General features: G+C 42.2%; 1 protein-coding gene across 2 annotated transcripts in view; it reads right to left on the reverse strand.

The window, feature by feature from the left end:
- The window catches only part of NPC1 (NPC intracellular cholesterol transporter 1), a 37,892-nt gene that overhangs the window by 2,999 nt on the left and 12,575 nt on the right, over nt 1-22,318 (reverse strand). For both annotated transcript variants that reach the window (XM_073212883.1, XM_037017674.2), the window contains exons 10-24: nt 20,129-20,229; nt 16,842-16,944; nt 12,510-12,699; nt 11,891-12,073; nt 11,035-11,149; nt 9,240-9,367; nt 9,004-9,144; nt 7,575-7,664; nt 6,931-7,118; nt 6,468-6,583; nt 4,722-4,851; nt 3,156-3,356; nt 2,363-2,594; nt 1,518-1,631; nt 638-800 (exon numbers count right to left, since the gene is read on the reverse strand). In XM_073212883.1, coding sequence (XP_073068984.1) covers nt 638-800; nt 1,518-1,631; nt 2,363-2,594; nt 3,156-3,356; nt 4,722-4,851; nt 6,468-6,583; nt 6,931-7,118; nt 7,575-7,664; nt 9,004-9,144; nt 9,240-9,367; nt 11,035-11,149; nt 11,891-12,073; nt 12,510-12,699; nt 16,842-16,944; nt 20,129-20,229 — 2,195 coding nt within the window. The remainder of the gene's footprint in view (nt 1-637; nt 801-1,517; nt 1,632-2,362; nt 2,595-3,155; nt 3,357-4,721; nt 4,852-6,467; nt 6,584-6,930; nt 7,119-7,574; nt 7,665-9,003; nt 9,145-9,239; nt 9,368-11,034; nt 11,150-11,890; nt 12,074-12,509; nt 12,700-16,841; nt 16,945-20,128; nt 20,230-22,318) is intronic.

Genomic DNA, 22,318 nt, shown 5'->3' on the forward strand with positions numbered 1-22,318 from the left:
AAAAGAAAAAATAGATAATTTCTTCAGGAGAAAGGAGAGCATTTACAATGTAACAAGAATTACCCTGCCCTTTCTACCCCCAGACAGTAAAGAAAACCAGACCCCTCATTTGCTCAGTCTATTTCAATGCTTCACTTTGTGACAAAGCTATAAATCAATTTGTACTGTCCTCAAACATAGGTCGTTTACAGACACTGAAGTAAAAAGATGAGAACAGTCCCCAAATAAGAGATGAACAGCAGAGGCAGCATTTTGTAGAACAGTGAGCCAGAGAAATGCAAGCTCAAGGGCCCTGCTGGGCAGGACCGGCTTGATTCACTGGTGGTCACGCCTCTCCAGGCCAGGGAGGAGCTGCCCAGGCCTCGGACACCACAACCCACTCATCGTCTGCCTTCAGGGCCCTGTTCAGGCACCAGCCAGGCCTCCAGAAAAAGTGCTAGGCAGTTTACTAATGAAGTAGATATCATGAAGCCCCTAGAGAGGATTTTTTCTCTCTCAAATATTTTTGCTTAGTACTATTTATCAAATGACCATTAGTACAAGTTCAAATACTTCAGAAGAATGCTTCAAAATATCATAATTTTCCTTTAGTAACATGCTTCCTCCATCCCACTCATTCAAAAATAAGAACTCTTACCTATATAACTAAGTAAAACAGGTAGGAATATTAATCCATGAGTGGCTCCCAGTAGGACCATAGCTAAATACATCCTGAAGTAAAATATCTGGAAAATTTGAGATTTGGCAAAGGCCAACACCACAATCCCTCCAAATTTTGTTAGTGTGATGCCACTGAATACCTAAAAGAAGAGAGATGGGGTTAGGAACCACTTTGATCAACCTGTTTCATCAACCACATCCTCAGGGCTTTCTCAACAGTCACGGTGCAAAGTAGTGGGCCCCAGCTTCCAGTTACTGGTAAGCAGCACTATGTTCTACCTAAAATTGTCTCATTTGCTGCTTATAAGTCTAAAAAAAAAGGGTAAAAGCTGTATATTCTACCTCTAAAGTTAAGAACATATTTCAGATAAATACGATGGTTCATAGCAATTTTAAATACTTGAAGTTTTAGTTGTTACTCTAACAATGTTTTCTATGGTGGAAAGTAGTTGGTTGATAAGCTAACACCAGAATATGGAGTTGTACCACGATGATTCTCCAGACCTGGACCAGAGACTGCATGCTAGGTGCTCGGCGTGACAGCACCTGCCTTTCAGTGCTTCTGGCTGGCCTGGATTTGAAATGGAAAAGGATTTGGTTCTCAAATCAGACTTCTCTGCTTTTCCTGCTTCCACTGTACCACTGCCTAGAAGGGTTCCCCAACAGGAATAGTTCTAAAGAATGGCAGGATATAGGTATTCAATGAACTGCCTGAAAACCTGTCATCCTTAGAAGCTGCTGCTAAAGAAAGGACCCAAATTGTTTTCCCTCCTGAATTTTAAGTCCCTTCTGAGAAACAGCTAAGATGGGCACTTAATGTTGAAATTTGCCTGGATCACCCTGCTCAGGTTACTTACAGAACTGCCCATGTGAGACAGAGCCTCTTCCGCACGCTCCACGCGGCTTCCCTTCACACTCACTGTGAACGCTCTCGTTATATGGCTGCAGAACTCCACTGAAATGCCACAGCTCTGAAACAAAGCACTTCCTTTATGACTGTGCTTTCCCAGTTGAAATCTTAAACAGCAAAACTTTCAGGATTGATAGTTACAAGGAGATCCAGAGTGGTAGAGGAGCCCTGAGCATCTCCTTTAACTTGAAATACAAAGCCTCCATCGCACCAACTTAAATTGTACTGGGAGACTTGTGGAACCCTCCTCTACACAGCACCCAATGCTCCAGTTTTCTACAGAATGCCTTTGTTAGGGGATGTTGCTGAAACCCCTTAGAGTTCCCCTCACTAAGCCAACACACCATTGTCATTTCTTTATTTGGGTCTCAGAGTCCTACCCAGAAAGTAGTGTTCAGATCTGAAGTACAGACACACTTTGTATTTTCTGTGAATACTTCTCAAATGCTCACATCTGCAAGACTTAAAAAGCACCTGGCAACTGCATGGGAACCAGTAAGTACCAGTCAGAGAAAGCCACCAGAAAGGGGCAACTTTTTCTAAAAAATCATCTTGCTGTTGTTAGGCTACATGTTTCTGCAAACCCTTCAGAACAATAAAGGCAGATCAGCCAAAGGGAGACCATGGAGTCATTATCACTGTTATATGCACCATCCATGTCCCAACCGTACACAGCCTCATCCTACCTGTACATATGCGCCAAGAGCAAGTGCTGGACTTGGTCTTTTGCCCCAAGAAACAACTCATGTAAGTGATGCAGGAGTTGGGGACAAAGAGCACACAGGGACTCACCATAACCAAGTTGACCAGTGAAACTGCATTCAGACTGATGCCCCACAGCCACATGATGCCAAACATGTTCACCAAGATCATGGCAATGGTGACACACATGATCACCGCAGACCACAGGTCACAGCCCAGGAGAACCATGGTCACCAGGAAGATCGCTCCCAGGGACACTCCAAGGTTAAAGACCGTATCATCAATGATGGTCAGGTACTGTTCGTAGAAGACGTAGAATACACTGCAGAGGAGGGGAAAAGGCTCCGTTACAGCTCCTTGCTTCTGGAAGCTCCGCTTTTCATCCTGCTGCTATCATAAAACCATGAAACTACTCTGAAAGATGGTATCTGTTGGTCAGGACTCCTTTAACTGAGATCGTGGGGTGGGGGTGAAAAACACTTGTTTCTTCTGCTTTTCTGTATTTTCCAAATTCAGTGCTTTGCAAAAGACATTCTTCCTAAGGTGAAAACCCCAATAAACGAAAATGAAAAACCTCCATGAAAGCACCATCCTGAGGAACCAGAGCCAGATACCCACGTCCCGGTCAGGGACGCCCGCTCAGCGCCGCCCCCGCTGGCCCCTCAGTGCTGGGTGGTGGTGTGGCGCTCAGACTGAGCTCCACCCAGAGCATGAGTTCTGTCTCCAGCACACAGACCCTGCAGGAGCTCGATCCTGGTCCTCCTCACCCAGGTGCCTGTGCTCACGATGGAGGGCTCGGAATGAAAGCCAAGTATCCCAGCCAGAGGGCCCCCAGCTGTGGGCCCTGACTTGGGCCACCCTCTTTTGTAAGATCCATGCTAACCTGTATGGGAACACACGGTAAGCGCTGCCTGTGAGGCCCATGGTTTTGGTGATGTTATTGGCGATCAAGCGGGCTTTTTTCATGGCATCAATAAAGTCAGCAGAGGTCTGCAGCACAGTGTGGTAGGTCATGAAGTAAGTGGCTCCAACATCTGTGTCATTGTCAAGGATGTTTACTGCTGACGCGTAAGCAGCATGTCCCCTGAAAGAGGACTTAGTGGGGTTAGAAAGGCCACGCCTAGTAGCGTACCTGCACAGTCTGAGAACTCAAGGCTAAATGACATCATCTGACTTTAGGCTCAGCATCAGACCTGGCTGTAAAGTTCAGGGAAAGGAAGGCTCCTGGAAAGCGGATGATGAAGCTTTTAGCTTATTGTCTCCCATACTGGCTTTTTGTTACTGCTTTTTGCTTCTGGTTTCTTTGGTGCACAGCTGCTGTTGATTCTATATCTGCTTTTGCTCACCCTCCAATGTGTTTTCATACAGAATTTGCTTAGCAATGTTTGTGTAAAAGAAGGCAGGAAAGGACAAAGGTCCTGGGGTCAGACAGCCATGAAGTTGGCCTCAGCCCTGCCATGTGTTGGCCACAGAACCCCAGACAAAGTCACTAAATTTGGGCTGCAGCGTCCACTTATGCAACAAGTGTAGCACTACCTGCTCACAGGGTTGTGTGGTGAGTACATGAAATGGTCTGTGTGAGGTGCTGGACACATAGGAGGCTTCCTGAAAGTGGAGGCTATTGCCTTCATACAAGCTGAATTTCCTTTGACATATTTTATGTAGGCCAAGCATTCAGTCTGCAGGCAGACCAAGCTGCAAGGTACACTTCTATTTTATTTTTAGGGACAGCCTCCCCATGCTACCTAGTGTAGGTCTAGAAACATAGACATGATATATATGACTAACTGATGGGACTCTGGTCAAATTATATATTCATATGGAAAACAGAGAGGGCCAGAATTTACCTAACATACCAGTGGGCACTCATCTTCCTCCTACAAAAGCTTCCAACTCTCCCCACCTCAGACTTCCAGTCATTTTCACTATGTCTGGGCCAGTGATCCTGTTTCCAAGGTAACTGGCTGCCTGGCTGGATAAGGAAGTAAGACAGCCCATAACTTCACATACGGAAGGTCCTGTCAAGAAGCAGTGGGGCTAAAAGAATCTAAATCTTAATCTAGGATGACACTGCCAAAGCAGACGTGCTGTCCACATGCCATGGACACACAGAGCAGATCACTTCACTTCTGAAATGTCATGTGTTCCTCCCTGTCCTCTGCCCACTGGCCACCTGCATGAGACTCTGTATCCATTCGTACAGCCAGGAGGGCAGGACACAGGGATGCAAGAGAAACAAATGCTCAAGCCAGGGTAAAAGCAGGTGAAAATGAGTTTTCTTTAAGGTGTTTTAGGTTTCTATGCTTTCACAGAAGGAGCAGGACAGGGGTGGGGGTGGGTGGGGAAGAGGACCTTCCCCACACAACTGTTTCTACCTCAGCTGGAAAAACCTAGTTTTTCCAAATTAAAGGGAAGAAGGCACGTATTTGACTGGCTCAGTGGCACTTACCCTTTGCCACACTTGGGGTTCGGGTTATCGGAAAGGAACATGGGCAGGAATCTCATGAAGTCTTCACCCTGAGGCCTCTGTTTGCCCTCCCGAGTCAGAGGCCTGCAGCGGACGCAGGCAGGGTCAACCACTAGCAGAAACAAAGTGGAGAAGGCAAGCTGAGAAATCTTCAGATTTTATTTTAAAACATTTAAAAATACTGGTAAGGAGATGAGGGAAGTTCTTTTCCTGAATCTTTTTCCTTATCCAAAAGCTTCAAATACATGTGATTTTCATAGTCTAATATATCTGAGATACCATCTTTGTCTTAGGTAGGCTGTGTAAATTTTCTTCCCTGAAGCAGTGTACTGCTTTCAACCTCCATTATCAGAGCGCAGGGCATCTGTTTTTTTTTTTAGATAAGTATTTTTTATTGAAGGGTAGTTGACACACAGTATTACATTAGTTTCAGGTGTACAACACAGTGATTTAACATTTATATACATGATAATTCTAGGTACCAGATATCACCATACCAAGTTGTTACAATATTTTGACTATATTCCTTATGCTATACATTACATCCCGGTTACTTATTTATTTTACAATTGGAAGTGTGTACTTTTTTTTCTTTCTTTCTTTTTTTTTTTATGAGGGCATCTCTCATATTTATTGATCAAATGGTTGTTAACCACAATAAAATTTTGTATAGGGGGGTCAATGCTCAATGCACAATCACTAATCCACCCCAAGCCTAATTTTCGTCAGTCTCCAATCTTCTGAAGCATAATGAACAAGTTCTTACATGGAGAACAAATTCTTACATAGTGAATAAGTTACATGGTGAACATTACAAGGGCAGTCATCACAGAGGCTTTTGGTTTTGATCATGCATTATGAACTATAAACAGTTCAAATATGAATATTCATTTGATTTTTATACTTGATTTATATGTGGATACCACATTTCTCTCTTTATTATTATTATTTTTAATAAAATGCTGAAGTGGTAGGTAGATACAAGATAAAGGTAGAAAACATAGTTTAGTGTTGTAAGAGAGCAAATGTAGATGATCAGGTGTGTGCCTGTAGACTGTGTTAGTCCAAGCTAGACAAAGGCAATAAAACATCCACATATGCAGAAGATTTCTCTCAGAACGGGGGAGGGGGGGAGAGGTTCTAAGCCTCACCTCTGTTGATCCCCATTTTCTCACCTGATGGCCCCCCTGCGACTGTGCCTGTCTTAGGTTGTTCCTCCCTTGAGGAATCTTACCCGTCTCTGGCTAACCAGTCATCTTCAGGGGCCATACAGGGAAATGTTAAGTTGGTAAGTGATAGAGAAGCCTTATTGTTTGAAAAGGTTAGCTTTTTACTTCTTTGCATATTTTATGCCCAGGGCATCTGTTTTTATCAAGAAAATTTAAGACAACCTCAACACTCTTACAAAACCATAAGGTAACAGTGATAAACAAAGGAAAGCACACTTGTGAGAAACCACGGCCAGATACCAATCAGCAGAGGCCATTGAAGTCTTTGGGAAAAGATAAACCCCCAAACCCTGACAGCTAGAGCCCCGTGCAGGGCCCTGTCCAGCCTGCTGTCCCACGGAGGGTTGCCGGAGACAGGAACAATGCAATCCTCTCCCGAGTGAACCGAGCAAAGGGAAGATGGCCAAGGGGGCGAGCCCAGTGTCAGCACGTTAACAGGTATGAACTGCTGAAATGTCTCAGCAAAAAGGGAAAGATTTGGAAAAGAAGCTGGACATACCTGAAGCATTGCAGAACTGATCAGTAGTATTGTGGACTCTACAGCAAGAAGACTGGGGCTTGATCCAATCAAAATAATCATCAATCCAAGATGAGGGAACAAAGCCGATTCGGGTACTAGAGAGAGGAGAAAAGAAAATTACAGACCCACTCCACAGGGAAGAAGCTTTTAGTTTTGGTCTGTCTCTTGAAGCCTAACTTCCTTTTCTAGACTTTATACTGCTCCCCAGTCAAAAGACAGATCTCATTAGCACTTCATGGAAAACCCTTCAAAGCATTATGTGATAAATTAGTCCTTTAAAAAAGGTTTAGCTCCAGTAAAGCCTAAATTTAGCATTATTTTGAAAAACAAATTTTGCAAGAAAATACATTTTCAGAGAGAAATTTCAGGCCTGAGTTGACTCTGGCCAAGAGCCCCTTCTGGCTGCTTCTGCTGTAGTATAGGATGACTGGGCAGTACTGACTAGTTGTCCAGCTGAGCTGCGTTGAATATCTGCTGCACCAGGGAGTCGCTGTCACAGCCCATGCCCCCGCACACCATGTTTTGCCCTTTCAGAGAAGTGTAGTTGTGTCCTTCCTCCAGGACAAAGTATACAGGCGGACCTGCATGCAGGTACTTGAGGGACTTGAAATAATGCATCACATAGGAGTCCTGGAAGATAGATCAAAGAACAGGATAGAGTATGACCATTCTGACAGTGTCTAAGTGAGATGATGATCAACCAGAATTCAGACGGCACCAGGAGGCTCCTGAATGATACACCCCCAGACCAGACTTGTGATTTCCCACAGAACTCTGCCCCCTCTCCACCCTCCCTGGATCCAGCATGCTCCTCTGGCTGGTCTGACCACTAGGAGGGCACCTCACAAGGTAAGAAAGAGACCAGCTGCTCACATTCTGTGGCTGTGTCCCTGAAGGCTCTCTAAGAGTTCAAAAAGCTAAGATGCCCCATGCTGGCAGAGCTCTGTGGCAGTTCTTTTAACATGCGAGAACCTGTCAGCATGTGCACTTATTAGGTGGCATTTGCTTAAAATATCTGCATACATATTTTGAAAAATTTGTTCAGCATTGGCTAAACAAGCTAAAATAAAACAGAAAGCATCTTACATGTGGCATTGAAAGAGATTGATCCAATCCGATTTCTACTTTGTTCAGGACTGCGATACTGAATGACAGCACGCCCACAAACACTGCTATCTGGAATGAAAAGTGAGTTACAGGACAGCAATTGCTTACTGTTACAATGAGCTTAAGGATATAAATCTTCAACACACAAGATACAGCACTTCTCCAAAGTGAAAAGCAACTTTAAAATAACACACTAAGAAAACAGTATGGGGTAGTGGCTGTAATTGTAATATGCAGGGTCAGACTACTAAGGGTTTAAATCCTGGCTCCACCACTTATAAAGTGAGTGACCCTGGGGAAGTCAACTTACCTCTCTCACCTTCTACTTCCTCATCAGTAGAACAGGAAAAATAAAATATGTGGATTAAATGAGAAAATCTAGGGATAATCTAGATTTTAGCATAGTACCCAGTATTTAGCATAATGCCCAATATTAAATGTTCCATAAGCATTAGATATTACATTCCTTTTGCTGTTATAGGAAACTACAGTTGGCCCTTGAACAACTCAGGAGTTAGGGGCGCTGACCCCTTGACACAGTTGAAAATCCACATGTGCCTTTTGATTCTTCAAAAAACTTAACTGCTAACAGCCTACTGCTGACCAAAAGGCTCACCAATAAACAGTCAACTCACGTATGTTTTGTATGTTATATGTACTGCAGACCGTAGTCCTACAAAAAAGCTACAGAAAATTTTTTTTCATATTGTCACAAGTCTCCTCCAAATTTTCTAATAATTTATTGAAAAAACCACATACAAGTAGACCCAGGCAGTTCAAACCCACGTTGTTTTGTTCAAGGGTCAACTGTAATTTATGTTTTTTTTATAGAAATATAATAGTAACAGATTATCACTGTTGGCTACATCCAGTGTATAAACTACATAAAACCTTTCGCTCGGTTGCTGGGGACTAGCACTAGCTGGTGGTGTGGAGGAATAGATAAGTGACTCCTACGAAGGGGTTGCATGCAGGGAAATGTTGTGGTGCTGGAACAACTCTGAATCTTGATTATGATGGTGATTACATGAATCTGCACAGGTGATTAAATGACATAGAACTACACATACCTGTTGTGCTAACGTCAAATTCCTGGTTTTGATATTGAGCTGTAATTATGTAAGGCCACAGGAGGAAACTAAGTGAAGGGGACCGGGCTCCTCTCTATACCTCTGCAACTTTCTATGAATTTATAATTATTTCAAAACAAAAACTTTACTCTTGCTCATAGTGACTGCTAAACTAACTAGAAAATATTTTATATATTTGTACATATTTGCTTTTGCATTCTTGTGTATATATTTAACAGCTGTCGGAATCTCCTTCTGAAGCTGTCTGATTTCTTAGAATTCATGTGACAAATCTGTTTTGGGGAGAGAAATGAGGAAAACCACAGATAAGCACCTACCACAATTGGTCGCATCCAGTCCTTCAGCAGAAATGGAGAAAAGGAGTTTTTGAAGAACTGGAACAAGCAGCTCTCTGAGGCCTGGACACTTGCTTCGTCCTCAGAACCTTTGATACAGCAAAGGATGTCCAGGCGATTCTTCTGAGGGAACAAAACAGGAGCAGAGGTCATACCCCATGGCTGCCTCACCTAGATTCCAGACTCCAATCAAATAGATTTTAATACTGATAACATACCTCTTGACGCTTAATGTCTAACCCCAAGAGGCTCACAAAACAGGAAATCTGAAGAAGGAAGTCAATGAAGACTGCCATGCCCGCAAACAGAGAGAAAGTGCGTACAGCCGGCATCATCGACAGAGCCCCTGCAGGGGAGAAAAGCTGCCCATCACTTCCACTGGCAGCAGACAACTCTGCATGAGGCTCACACCATGTGTATATCTGAATTTCAAGGAGCCAGAGGAGGCCAAACGTACGAGAAGACCCTCCCCTCCACCCACCCCCACACGTGCTGCAACAGTCTGGGTATCAGGCCGGGACTGGGGGAGTCTGTAAGCCTGGTGTTCTGCAAAATGGGGCAGAACTTGGGGAATTGAAAATGTAGGTTCCTGGGCCTGGGTCCAACCTACTTAGTCAGGACAATGGGTATTCAACCCCAAATCGACTGAATTTAATAGGGCTCTCCAGGCAAATTAAACTCCGAAAACAACTAATAAAGGCCATCTTTTAATAGTATCTTTTATGTTATACTCTAAGAAAGGGACAGTATTTTCCATCTGCTATTATATCAACAATACTGGTCTCCTGGGTTAGTTACAATCAATGAGGCACTCCAAGTCAGAGGCACTAGGTTACAATTCAGAAACTGCAAACTTGCAGCCCACAGGCCAGGTGTATCCTGTTTGGCCCATATTATATCAACCCGTTTAAGGATCACAAAACGTTTTTTAAAGAAAGTAGCCAATATTCAAAATGAGATCTTACAAAAGAATCTAGATTCACAGCTTTGCTTGAACAACAGCAACAAAAAGCTGACAATACACACCTGCTTCTTTCAGACCCATGCACTCTGGCACCCCATCCCCACTGCTCGTCCCCCCAAAGTCCCCCTGACTTGGAGGTATGGCGTCAGCTGCTGTTATCATCACACTCACACTGGCTTTCTTATGAGAGGTAAAGAGAGGTAAAAAGAGCTTTTTCCACACCTGTATCCACCAAAAGGACATATAAGGGCCACAGGTTTCAAAGTGCACAGCTTTGTGGAAATGAATATGCTAACGGTGTGTCTGTACCAAAAGACTACCACCTTCGATCGGCCTACAGTGGCCCTGTGTAAGATGACTTGGTGGCCTCTGGGGGCATTTCCGTGTGACCCCAGATTGTGTGGACTTGCTGGGCAACTCTAATCTGGCTGCCTCTCCAGAGGGTACAGTGTTCTCTTCCTACCCACACCAGACATAGGAACAGAGCCCCACTAGGAAGGCAAGCCAGTGATTTCTCCATAGGAAAGAAACATACAAGTGCTGGTTTGTTCTAGCTTATTCTGGCTCCTTATACTGAGGTAAGAATCAAGACCCCCTGCTCATTAATAAGGACGCTTCTCTCAGAAGTTGTGTGAACAGAGGAGGAACACTGCCGAAGACAGCAAGAGCAAATACCTTGCGAACTAATGCCTGCGGGTTCTGCTCAGAGTGTTGTGTTGAGACCGATTCTGTGGCTATATAAGAATACTGTTTTCTAATATCAACATTTGCCATGGGAGCCAAACAGGGAAAGTGGCAAAGGAGTTCTAGGTGTGTGTTATTCTGGTCCCTAAACATCAACACTGTCTTAACACAATGTGAGAAAGTAGCTGCTTGCAAAACAAGACTCTGCTACCGTCTTTCCTGTGATCCACTCTGATACCCTCCAATTATGGAGGAAAGCTTAAAGGAGGAGGCAGCACAAAGCAGCATTCTGCCCGAGTTCTAGTCTTCCTACACTCCGGCTGAGCAAACTGTCAGACTGGTAGAATTCCAAGAGTAATAATCACCTAAGAAAAATGCTATGGTCTCTGAAAAGGATGACAGGAATATACTAGGCGCCACTTCTCCTAGTACCCTGCCCAGCTGCTGATCCAGTGTTTCTTCTTGAAGACGTTCATCTCTCTTAAAAAAACAAAAGACAAAACAGGTGATGTTAAAATTTCTAAGTAACAATGCCATCTTTTTGTTAATTTGCTGCCCTGTGTTAATTCAATGGTTAAGAAAGAAAAAGGAAACTTCTTATTGCATATAAAATTTGGTGGGGGACTCACATCTCATGTTAGTTCATTCAGGATATTACTGAACCCCTGAGCTAGGTAACAGGGTGAGAAGCCCAAGAAAAGACTGAACCATATTATCAGGAAAATACAAGACATGTCAGCTGCAGATAGCCGGACCATTAAATGGCACCTGTAAATGCCACAGTCTCCAAGCAGGTTAAGGCTACAGAACAAGGGGACCATGTGAGAAGCAACTGATTGGGATCATTTTCTACATGAGCGGGTCCTATGCTGACCTGTTGTCTTTTTAGAGGCACCTCTGACAAATCTTCTTTGCCATATGCAGAATCACTTTAATGGCAGTCATACCCAAAACATTTTCCAAAAGCATGTTAGCCCTTTCTGCACACACATTCAAAATCAAATTCTCACTTTTTATCAATTCCATCAACCGAAGAGAGGGGTGAACTTCTTGGTTCTCAAAATGTCCAGAACAAGTCACGGCACCAATAAGCTACACAGAGGAAGGTAACAAAGCTTCCCTGCTGTCCACACTCAGAAATACTCCTCATGGCCCTGAAGAGCCATTAGTGGCACCAGTACTTGGTCAGGTGCCAAACTCTGTGAGTTTATGAAAGTGTACCTGGTAGGTCTGGACGAGAATGAAGATGTTGTCCACCCCAACAGCCAGCACCAGGAATGGGATGACTTCAATCACAATGAGGGTGAGGGGGATCCCGATGTAGCTGAAGATGCCCAATGAACATGCCACTGAGCTCAGCACAATGAGGATACCCGCGATGCCGAGGGAGATTTTAGAATCCACCTGAGATGCAACAGAGACCCAAATGGTCAGAGTTATTACCTGTCCCACTACTGAAAGACCCTCATCTTACCTCTTTACACAGGTAGAGCCAATCCGGAATTAAAAGTACAATTCCATGTTTGGGAGAAGATAAGGAAAATGTTCTAGGTCTTCCCTAGCAACATATTTTGTGAGCTTCCATTCTAGGTGATGGAGTGGACAAATTAGAAAAAACTGGATTACGTGAAATAAATTTTAAGTTTAAGATAAACCAGAAAATTGGAACTGAAGAAAAGAGATGCAGAAAATAGAATTGTCACATCCAATTAAAACACAGAGGCATTTAGGCAGTTTGGAACACAATGAATGATGATAAGTAAAGGGAAAAATACACCACCATGATGTGCCTGGCCAGGTCTCACACAGACACATACACAAAGACACACACACGACTTACTAGAAGCCTGCTACAGCTTTCGATGTGCCCCAAGGCTATGGAAATATACAGAAACATGATGCCATAGCTGATTACAACAGTCAAGATATCACTGTTACTTTCACGATTTAGTTCATCTTCAATGCTTCGTTCAGCAGTGAAAGAAATAGTCAGATTTGGATTCTTGTAGTTTTTCACAAAATTAATAAACCTGAAGAGTAAGAACATTTTATATTTTTAGTTAAAATTTGGTGACAGCTAAGTGAAAAACACCTTCCCAACTTCTATGACACAAATGCCATGCTTAACCTTTATCGTACTTTAGGATAGTCCACACTGAACACTAGAAGGTGAGACACCCCTAGATCACAAAGTTCCAGATGTGCTGACTTTTCTACCATTTAAAACAAGTTTAGAAGTTGGTTCACATTCTTTTTTATAAAAAATATTTCAAAATGTAGTATAATAAAAGATATATGCTCATGGAACAAAATATTAAAAGTTGATCTACAGATTCAATGCAGTCCCTTTCAAAATCTCAGCCAACTTCTTTTTGGAAGATAAACTGGCTCTGAAATTCACATGAAATTGCAAGGGGCTCACAATAGCCCAAACCTTCTTTTTCAAAAACTAAGTAAGGTGATTGTCACTTCCCAATTTCAAGCTTTCCACAAAATAACAGTAATCAAGACAGTGTGGTACTGGCACAAGAGCAGGCAAATAAATCAGATGAGCAGGTCTAAGTCTAGAAATAATCCACATATCTATGGCCACCTAATTTTCAACAAGGGTGGTATGGTAAGACTATCTAAGGCAGGGAGAATAATTTTTCAACAAATGGTCAGAGACAACTGGACAGCAAAAGAATGAAACTGGACTCTAAGCTTACACTATATAAAAAAAATTAACTCAAATAGATCAAGAATCTAAATGTGAAAGCCAAAACTATGAAACTCTCAGGAGAACACGTACTTTTAATCTCCATGTCCATGGATTAGGCCGTGGTTTCTTAGATATGACACTAAAAGTATGAGCGACAAAAGAAAAAGAGATAAATTGGATTTCAAAATTAAAAACTTCTATGCTTCAGCAGACACCATCAAGAAAGGAAAAATACAACCCAAAGAATGGGAGCAAATTCTTGCAAATCACATAGCTGATGAAGGATTTGTACACTATATAAGAATTCTTGTAATTTAATAAAATTAAAAATCACCCAGGTAAAAATGGGCAAAGGATAGGAACAATTATACAAATGGCCAATAAGCACATGAAATTATACAAATGGCCAATAAGCACATGAAGATGCTTGAAATCATTAGGGAAATACCAATCAAAACTGCAATGAGATGCCCATGAGGACAGCTGTAATCACAAAGTCAGAAAACACCTGTACTCTGAAAACTGTGAGACACTGATGAGAGAAATTGAAGATGGCACAAATAAACAGGAATCTATCTCATGCTCATGGATGGGAAGAATTAATATTGTCAAAATGGCCACCCTGCACAAAGCAATTTACAGATTCAATGTAATCCTTATCAAAACACCAGTGGCATTTTTTCAATAAACTACTAATGAGCAAATAATCCTAAAATTCATATGGAACCACAAAAAGCCCCAAATAGCCAAAGCAAATTTGAGAAAGAGGAACAAAGCTGGGGTATTAGGCTCCCTGACTTCAAGCTATACTACAAAGGCTACAATAATCAAAACAGTATGGCACAGGCATAAGAACAGGCCCATAGATCAATGGAACAGAACTGAGAGCTCAGATATAAATCTATGCATATATGATCAATTAATATATGATAAAGGAGCCATGAATATACAGCGAGGAAAAGACAGCCTCTTCAATAAATGGTGTTGGACAAACTGGACAGCTACATGCAAGAGAATGAAATTGGATTACTATTTAAGGCCATGTACAAAAATAAACTTGAAATGGATTAAAGACTTAAATATAAGACATGAAACCATAAACTTTTGGAAGAAAACACAGACAAAAATCTCTTGAATGTCAGCATGAGTAATTTTTTTCTGGATGTCTCCCCAGGGAAGGTAAACAAAAACAAAAACAAACAAGTGGGACTACATCAAACTAAAAAGCTTCTGTACAGCAAAGGACACCATCAACAAAACAAAAAAGCATCTTACAGTGTCAGAGAACATATTTGTAAATGACTTATCTGATAAGGGGTTTAACATCCAAAATATATAAAGAACTCAAAATGACTCAACACCAAAAAAAACCCCAAAATAACACAATTAAAAAATGGGAAGAGTACCTGAATAGATATTTTTCCAAAGAATACAGATGGCCAACAGGCACATGAAAAGATGCTCCACATCACATAATCATCAGGGAAATGCAAATCAAAACTACAATGACTTACCACCTCATACAAGTTAGAATGACCACTATCCAAAAGACAAGAAATAACAAGTGTTGGTGAGGATGTGAAGAAAGAGGAACCCTCCTACACTGTTGGTGGGAATATCAATTGGTGCAGCCGCTGTGGAAAGCAGTATGGAGGGTCCTCAAAAAAAATAAAAATAGAAAACCATATGACCCAGTAACTCCACTTCTAGGTATTTACCAGAAGAAAACAATCTCCGATTCAAAGAGATATATGGACCCCTATGTTCACTGTTCCATTATTTACAATGGCCAAGATATAGAAGGAAGCAAAGTGTCCATTTATAGATGAATAGATGCCATACATATATACAATGGAATATTATTCAGCCATAAAAAAGAAAAATCCTGCCATTTTTGACAACATGGATGGACCTTGAGGGTATTATGCTGAGTGAAATAAGCCAGGAAGAAAAAGACAAATACCATATGGTTTTACTTGTATGATTTCACTTGTTTTTCACTAAAAACAAAACAAAACAAAATGAACAAAACAGCAGTAGACTCATAGACACTAAGAAGTTACTGGTGGTTACCATGGGGTAGGTGAAATAGGTAATGGGGATAAAGAGGCACAAAATCTCAATCATATAAATTAGTCATGGGGATTAAAGTACAGCATAGAGAATATAGTCAATAGTTCTGTAACATCTTTCTATGTTGACAGTAACTAGTTGGGGTGAGCATTTAATAATGTCGGTAACTATTGAATCACTATGTTGTATACTTGAAACCCAGAAAATACTGTATAGCAACTATACTTCAAAAAGAAAAATCAGATCAATAATGAACATTGGTAAGAAAACGGAGAAACTGGAACCTTCATACACTGTTGGTGGGAATGTGAAATGGTGCAGCCACTTTGGAGAACAGTGTGGCAGTTCCTCAGAGAGTTACCATCTGACCCAGCAATTTTACTCCTAGGTATATATACCCAAGAGAAATGAATTCATAATTTCACAGAAAAACTTGTACATGAATGTCTATAGTGACATTATTCACAATAGCCAAAAGGTAGAAACAATTCAAATGTCTATCAACCAATGAAGGGATAAACAAAATGTGGTAGATCCACAGAATGGAACATTATTCAGCCACTACAAGGAATGAGGTACTGATACATGCTACAGCTTGGATGAATCTTGAAGACATTGTTGAGAATACATGACTCCATTCATACAAGACTTTATGGAGTTGGAGTACCCTAGTGATTGTGTAGGGCTGGGAGGTGGAAGGATGAGAGGATGGGGGTGACAGCTAAAGTATATACAGTTTATCTTTGGGGTCAAGAAAATGTTCTAGAATTGGCTGTGGTGATGGTTGCCTACATCTGTGAATATATTAGAAACTATTGAACTGTATACTTTAAATGGGTAAGATATATGGTATATGAATTATATCCCAATATATGTTGTTGTTTTTTTAAAAAGTACTGAAGGGTATCAAATGAAGAGTCAGTCCCCTGCCCTGCTCAGTCCTCTCATCCCCTTCTCTAAAGGTTACAAACACAATTCATCATTTCCTGGGTCCTTTGCTTGATATTTTTTCTAGGCATGGACAGCAGGTATAGGATATATTCACTTATACATAGATTGCAAATTTTATTTAATATATCTTGAGCCATTTACCTATGTATAATGACTGCATAATTTTCTACTGTCCTGTTCCTTACTAAGGTACATTTGGCTTGTTTCATACAAGGATCATTTCTGTACATGAACTTTTGTAGTTTTGTGAATGGGTACCTGTTCAAACAATGTTTATATGCAAATTTATTTACAGATTTTTTCTTAGCATTGCTAGTACCAAGTGAAAAAAAATGACACAGTTGAGACCTGACGTTGATTAATTTAGCCAAATGAAATTTAAGTGCTTTCTTTTAGCATCCATCTTCCCACACAGGACAGGTTGTTTAGACCCCATTAGTAACTCACTCTCTTTCCCAGGCCTGGGCCCTCAGGAGCTTCTCTGTGTCATTATAGTAATTATTGACAGGGAAGGTGATCACAAGGGCTGTGGCGTTATTGTAGTTTTGATCTAGAAAGGAAAAATGTGACATCAAAAAGGTTACAAGTGTGCAGGAACTTAGATAAGTACGAGGGGATAATCACAATATAATTAAGGTGAGTGACTTCTCTAAGGACAAGACAGGTATGTACTGAAATAGTGTTTATGAAGTTCAGTTAATGAAGAGAAAGGATTCTCCACCAGATGTAAGCAGTTCTTCAGGAAGAGTGACATTTTCTTTTTAATTCCACATGGCTCATGCATGGTAAACATTTCAAGCAGAGCAGAAAGGTATTCAGAACAGTACTGCTCTTTCCCAAGTCCCTGTTCTTTAGCCTCCCCCTACTGTGGCTGTGACTAATCCTTCCAGACACACTCCATGTGTATGTAAACATATTTTCCACCTTTTCTTCTTACATCAACAGTGACATACTGTTTTGCACATTACATTTTTAATTTGTATCTTGGTGACTGCTGCATTTTAGGACATAGAGCTTCCTTATTCTTTTTTTGCTGCATATTTTCTAGTGTAATTTAACCAATCTGCAACTGATGCATTTTTTTACAATTTTTATTATGAACAAAATGCAAATAATTTGATACAAATTTTGTGTGAAAAATACGTATTTGTAGAATCAATTCGAACAAGTATAATCACTGAATCAAGAAGTATGTGCATTTCTAATTTTGATAAATTCTCCCAAACTTCCCTCCAAAAAGGCTATCCTATTTTTCATTCCTTTTTTCAGCAAAATGTTAACTGAGACCTACTTTGTGCCAGGAATTAATTTGGGGTACTACAGATATATTAGTGAACAAAAGAGAAAAAAAACCCAGCCTTCCTGGAGGTTGAGCGGTTTCCCATATAATTAAAGCCATTTGTATTTCTTCTTTTGCTAACTTTCATATGGCTTCACCCACTTTTCTTTTGCATTGTTGACATTTTTCTTTTTTCACAAGAGCCCTTTGTAATATTAAGGAAATGCTATGTTATGTACATTTTTTCCTCCACTTTGTTGCCTCTTTCTGTTTTTTAAACTTTGCTCTGCACACAAGAATTAAAAACTCTGTAGTCAAATTCACCAGTTTTCTTTTGTGGCTTTTTAGTTTTGTGTCTTGCTTAGAAATGCTTTCTCCATTTTAACATAATTTTAAAAATTCCTCCTAAGTTTCTTCTCACTCTTTACTCACTTCATTTCTTACATTTCAGTCTTTCATACATATGGAATTTATTTTAGTGGAAAAAGTAAGAGAGATCAAATGTAATTTTGATGGCTGTGGCTAGCCAGTTGGGGATACCAAATTTCCCCACCAGTCAGAAATGGCATTTTATGAGGCAAAGTAAAATTTAGACATAGATCACAACTTTTCCCTCCCTACTGGGCGAAGACAGGAACATCTATTTGGCCTCTTCACTGGGGAGAAAACCTGTTGAGCTGAAGCCATCAAAGCTGTCCCATGAATCATGACCCCACTGCATCTAGTACAGCCAGTTCGGAGGCACTACAGAAGAGCCCAGAGCAAGCCCACTACTCTCCCCACTTTGGAAGTGTCTCAATTCTTAACCAACAGGTTTAGAAGAAAAGTGCCCACCAACTTTGTTCTCCCCATGTCTTGTATATTATCTCTTCCCCTTACAGATGTTCTTAATCTGAGGTCCACGGACACCCTAGGGTTTCATGGACACCCTAGGGTATCTACTGGTAAGCTTCAAGAAATCCATGAATTCCTTGAAACTGAACAAGTTATGTGGCTGTGCACAAAAGACATTCTGGAGAAATGTCCTTAGCTTTTGATAGCGTCCCATAGTGTGATCTTGCAGTATAATGGTTCATAAGAAATACATATATTTGTATGACTGAATATATCTTTCCCAGGTATATTTGGTCTTCATCTACAGTTCTTAGACACTGCAGATTCTTAAAGGTGAAATGGGTGTTCTGTCACGTTAATGAGACTTTTGGACCCCCACCCAAGGGCGGGGGCTAGATACTTGAATCAGCCAATGGCCAATAATTTAAGCAATCATAACTGTACAATGAAGCCCTCACAAAAAACTCTGAGAAAAGCTTATTGCTCTTTTGGATCCTGCTTCTCAGTTTGAGAGCTTCTGTGCTTGGGGAACCAAAACAGCTCCACGTGCCAAGGAGCCAGGCCCTGAGCAACACAAGGACAGAAGCTCCTTTATCTAGGAACTTGCCCTGTGCATGTCTTCATCTGGCTGTTAACCTGTATCCTTTACAGCGTCCTTTATTAAACATAACGTTTTTCCTGAGTTCTGTGAGATGCTCTCGCAAATTAATTGAACCCAAGGGGGAGGTCGTGGGCACCTCCAATCTGTAGCTGGTAGGTCAGAAGCACAAGTAACTGCCTGGGGCTTGCAGACATCTGGAGTGGGGGGTGGAGGGCGGTCCTGTAGGCCAGAGCCCTTAACATGGGGAATCTGGTGCCATCTCCAGGCAGATAGCATCAGAATTGAGTTGAGTTCTCTGACACCTTACTGGTGTTCCAGAATTGCTTGGTGTTATGTGTGGAAAATGCCCTCCCACATACTTACACACACTGGAATCAGCTCTGGGAACCCGAATGGAGTTAAACTACTATTACTGCTGTGTATAATATTGTTATATATTTACATGTAGGAAACACACCGACGCAGATGTTAAGAAGGCTAACAACATCTACTTCTTTCAAATCTGCAACAAAACCCAAAGCCAAAGCCAAAGCAGGTATTATATTTGGGATTTAAGAGACAGGGAGTTAATCAAAACAGCAGGAGACTCACAGAACCCAAGAATGGACTAACAGTTACCAAAGGAAAAGGGACTGGGGAGGATGGGTGGGAAGGGAGGGATAAGGGGAATAAGGGGTATTACAATTAGCACACATAACGTGGAGGGGGGAACACGGGTAAGACAGTATAGCGCAGAGAAGTAGTGACTCCATAGCATCTTACTACACTGATGGAGAGTGACTGTAATGGGATAGGTGGAGGGGACATAATGGGAGGAATCTAGTAATCACAATGTTGCTCATGTAATTGTATATTAATGATACAAAAAAAAGATTAAATAAATAAACAAATGCAGAAAAAAAAGAGAGCATTAATAAGACTGCTCAATTTATGAAATCTTTGTAATCACCACTTTATTATTAATGACAGAACCCACAACTAGTTTATCAAATAGGAAAAGTAAAATCTTCTCTTACTTACCATCATACCCTCCTAACACAAGCCATGGGAACACTGGTCCACCAAACGTACCCAGACAAGGATCGTGGAGCAAACTTGTATCATTCAGAGAGGCAGGAGCCCTTCAAGAAGTTTAGAAAACATCCCCCAATTAGAACATGCCTCAAGATGTCACAGAGACTGAAATGTTTACTCAGCAAGCAGTCAATGAGGCTGATTACATTCTAGGCACAGGTTTCTTAGGTGCATGATGCAGGTCAGCACTTGCCCTTGGGAACTCTTCATCACTGAGCAAGAGGCAGGCCAGCTTAGCACGATGTGGCTGACAGTACACAGCACCTGGTGCAGAGGAGGGAGCAACCAGTATGCAGGGAACTGTCACCAAAAAAAGACCTGTACAGGACCAGATCTCTAAGGCTGAGGGAGAATTCAGCTGGGAGGGAGGAAATGGGAAGAGAAGAGAGAGAGAAAACAGGTGCATGGGGAGAAGACAGCAAGAGGGTGGCAGCCTGAGGAAGGACTGAGTCCTGTGCTGGGAAAGCGTGGGATATGCCCATGAAGTGGGGGGATTTCCAAGGGAGGGGATGAGGCTGGAAAGGGTGAGGGACAAGCAGTGAACAAAAGGACTGGGTGCCAGGTTAAGTAGTTTGGATTTTTACCCTGTAGGCACTGGGGATCAATTCAAGATTTAGGGGAAAGGGATGTGATGAGCTGTTTTACAAAGATAGTTTAGGTTACAAAGTGGAAGAAGGTCCAAAGCAGGAAAAAAAGGGGAAGAAGAGAGATGAGCTGGGAGCTTTGCGTCATGGCCCAGGCAGGGATGAGCAGTAGTGAAGACAAGCAGCATCAGCAGAGAGGGAACAAGGGCCTCCAGACAGGTCAGAAGCCAGAGCTCTGCTGGGCACCCATGAGGTTCTTGCATATGACTCGAACCACCGCCTTCAGAGCCCAGGGCTGATGGGATCAGGCCCTGGGGGTCAGGCCACTGCTGGAGCAAACAGGCAGCAGGGCTGCTGCTAGAAGCCGAGTCTTGTCATCTCACATGTCCACTCTGCCACCAGAATTCAGCTGGAGGTTAGAGCCCACTGCTGGAGCAAACAGGCAGCAGGGCTGCTGCTAGAAGCCGAGTCTTGTCATCTCACATGTCCACTCTGCCACCAGAATTCAGCTGGAGGTTAGAGCCCACAGAGGACCCATGCATAAGATGAGGGCGGGGAGGGATGCGGCCTCAGGTGTAATGGGCAGGTGCAGATGCCCAGGCATGATACAAAGGCTGCATGCAAGAAGGAGGTCTGTACTTGGGGCCGGGGGGGCTGGGTTTGTTGTTCACGCAGGACTCCAGGGGGGAGCCCCAAGGGAAGCTGGCAGGGAGATGGGGCAAGAGCTGGAGACACAGGCATCAACCATATGCCAAACACAAATCCCTGCCTCGAGGGAGGGGAGCTGCTGAAGGCTGTGTTTCCACACCTGTTGGAACCAGGGCCCCATGGCTGAAGCACAAGCCTCATGCATCTGCTCTACTGCCAACATTTTGTTGACTTTATTTTGTAAAAAGAGTTTTCTTTAAATATGAAAAGTACATATTATTAAACATTTTTATTCTTAAATGCCCATGGGTCCCAGGGACCATCTGCCTCGCAGAGAGCACTGAGTGAAGGCATGTGGGCGTGCACTCACTGTTTCATGTGTGGAGCACCTGTTCTTAGAGGTGACCTCCTTGAAACACAATAATAAACCCAGTCCAACTACCTAAAGAGTTATTTTCCAGTAACAAAAATAGACAGACTTTAAGCTCACCAAACTGGACCAAAGTCAGATGCTTGGCTCTTGAGATGTGGTGAGCTGAACAGCACATGTGAAGGTGACAAGGGAATTGTTTCTCTGTCCCCGTGATGGTGAAACAGACATGGTGGTTGTCTGGCTGAATGACTGTCTGAGACCAGGTCAGCCTGAGGGGCAGGCCCAGCCAGCACAAGCCGTTCCTCCTGTTCCAGGGACAAGCCTAAGGATCGCACTGCCACCATGCACAGCCTCTCTGTGACCAACTGAAACAGAAACGCACCCCGCCCAGCCAGGCGTGCCTCCAAGAGGGAGCAGCTCCAGTAATGTCCAGTCTACATTGTGCATAAACCCTGCGACTGCTGGGGGATGCTGCACTCAGAGAAACAATTCAGTACCATGGTATAAATGTATACTTGAAAGAAAAAGCAC

Source organism: Manis javanica, chromosome 9 (genome assembly GCF_040802235.1).
Source record: "Manis javanica isolate MJ-LG chromosome 9, MJ_LKY, whole genome shotgun sequence".
Taxonomy (NCBI): Eukaryota; Metazoa; Chordata; class Mammalia; order Pholidota; family Manidae; genus Manis; species Manis javanica.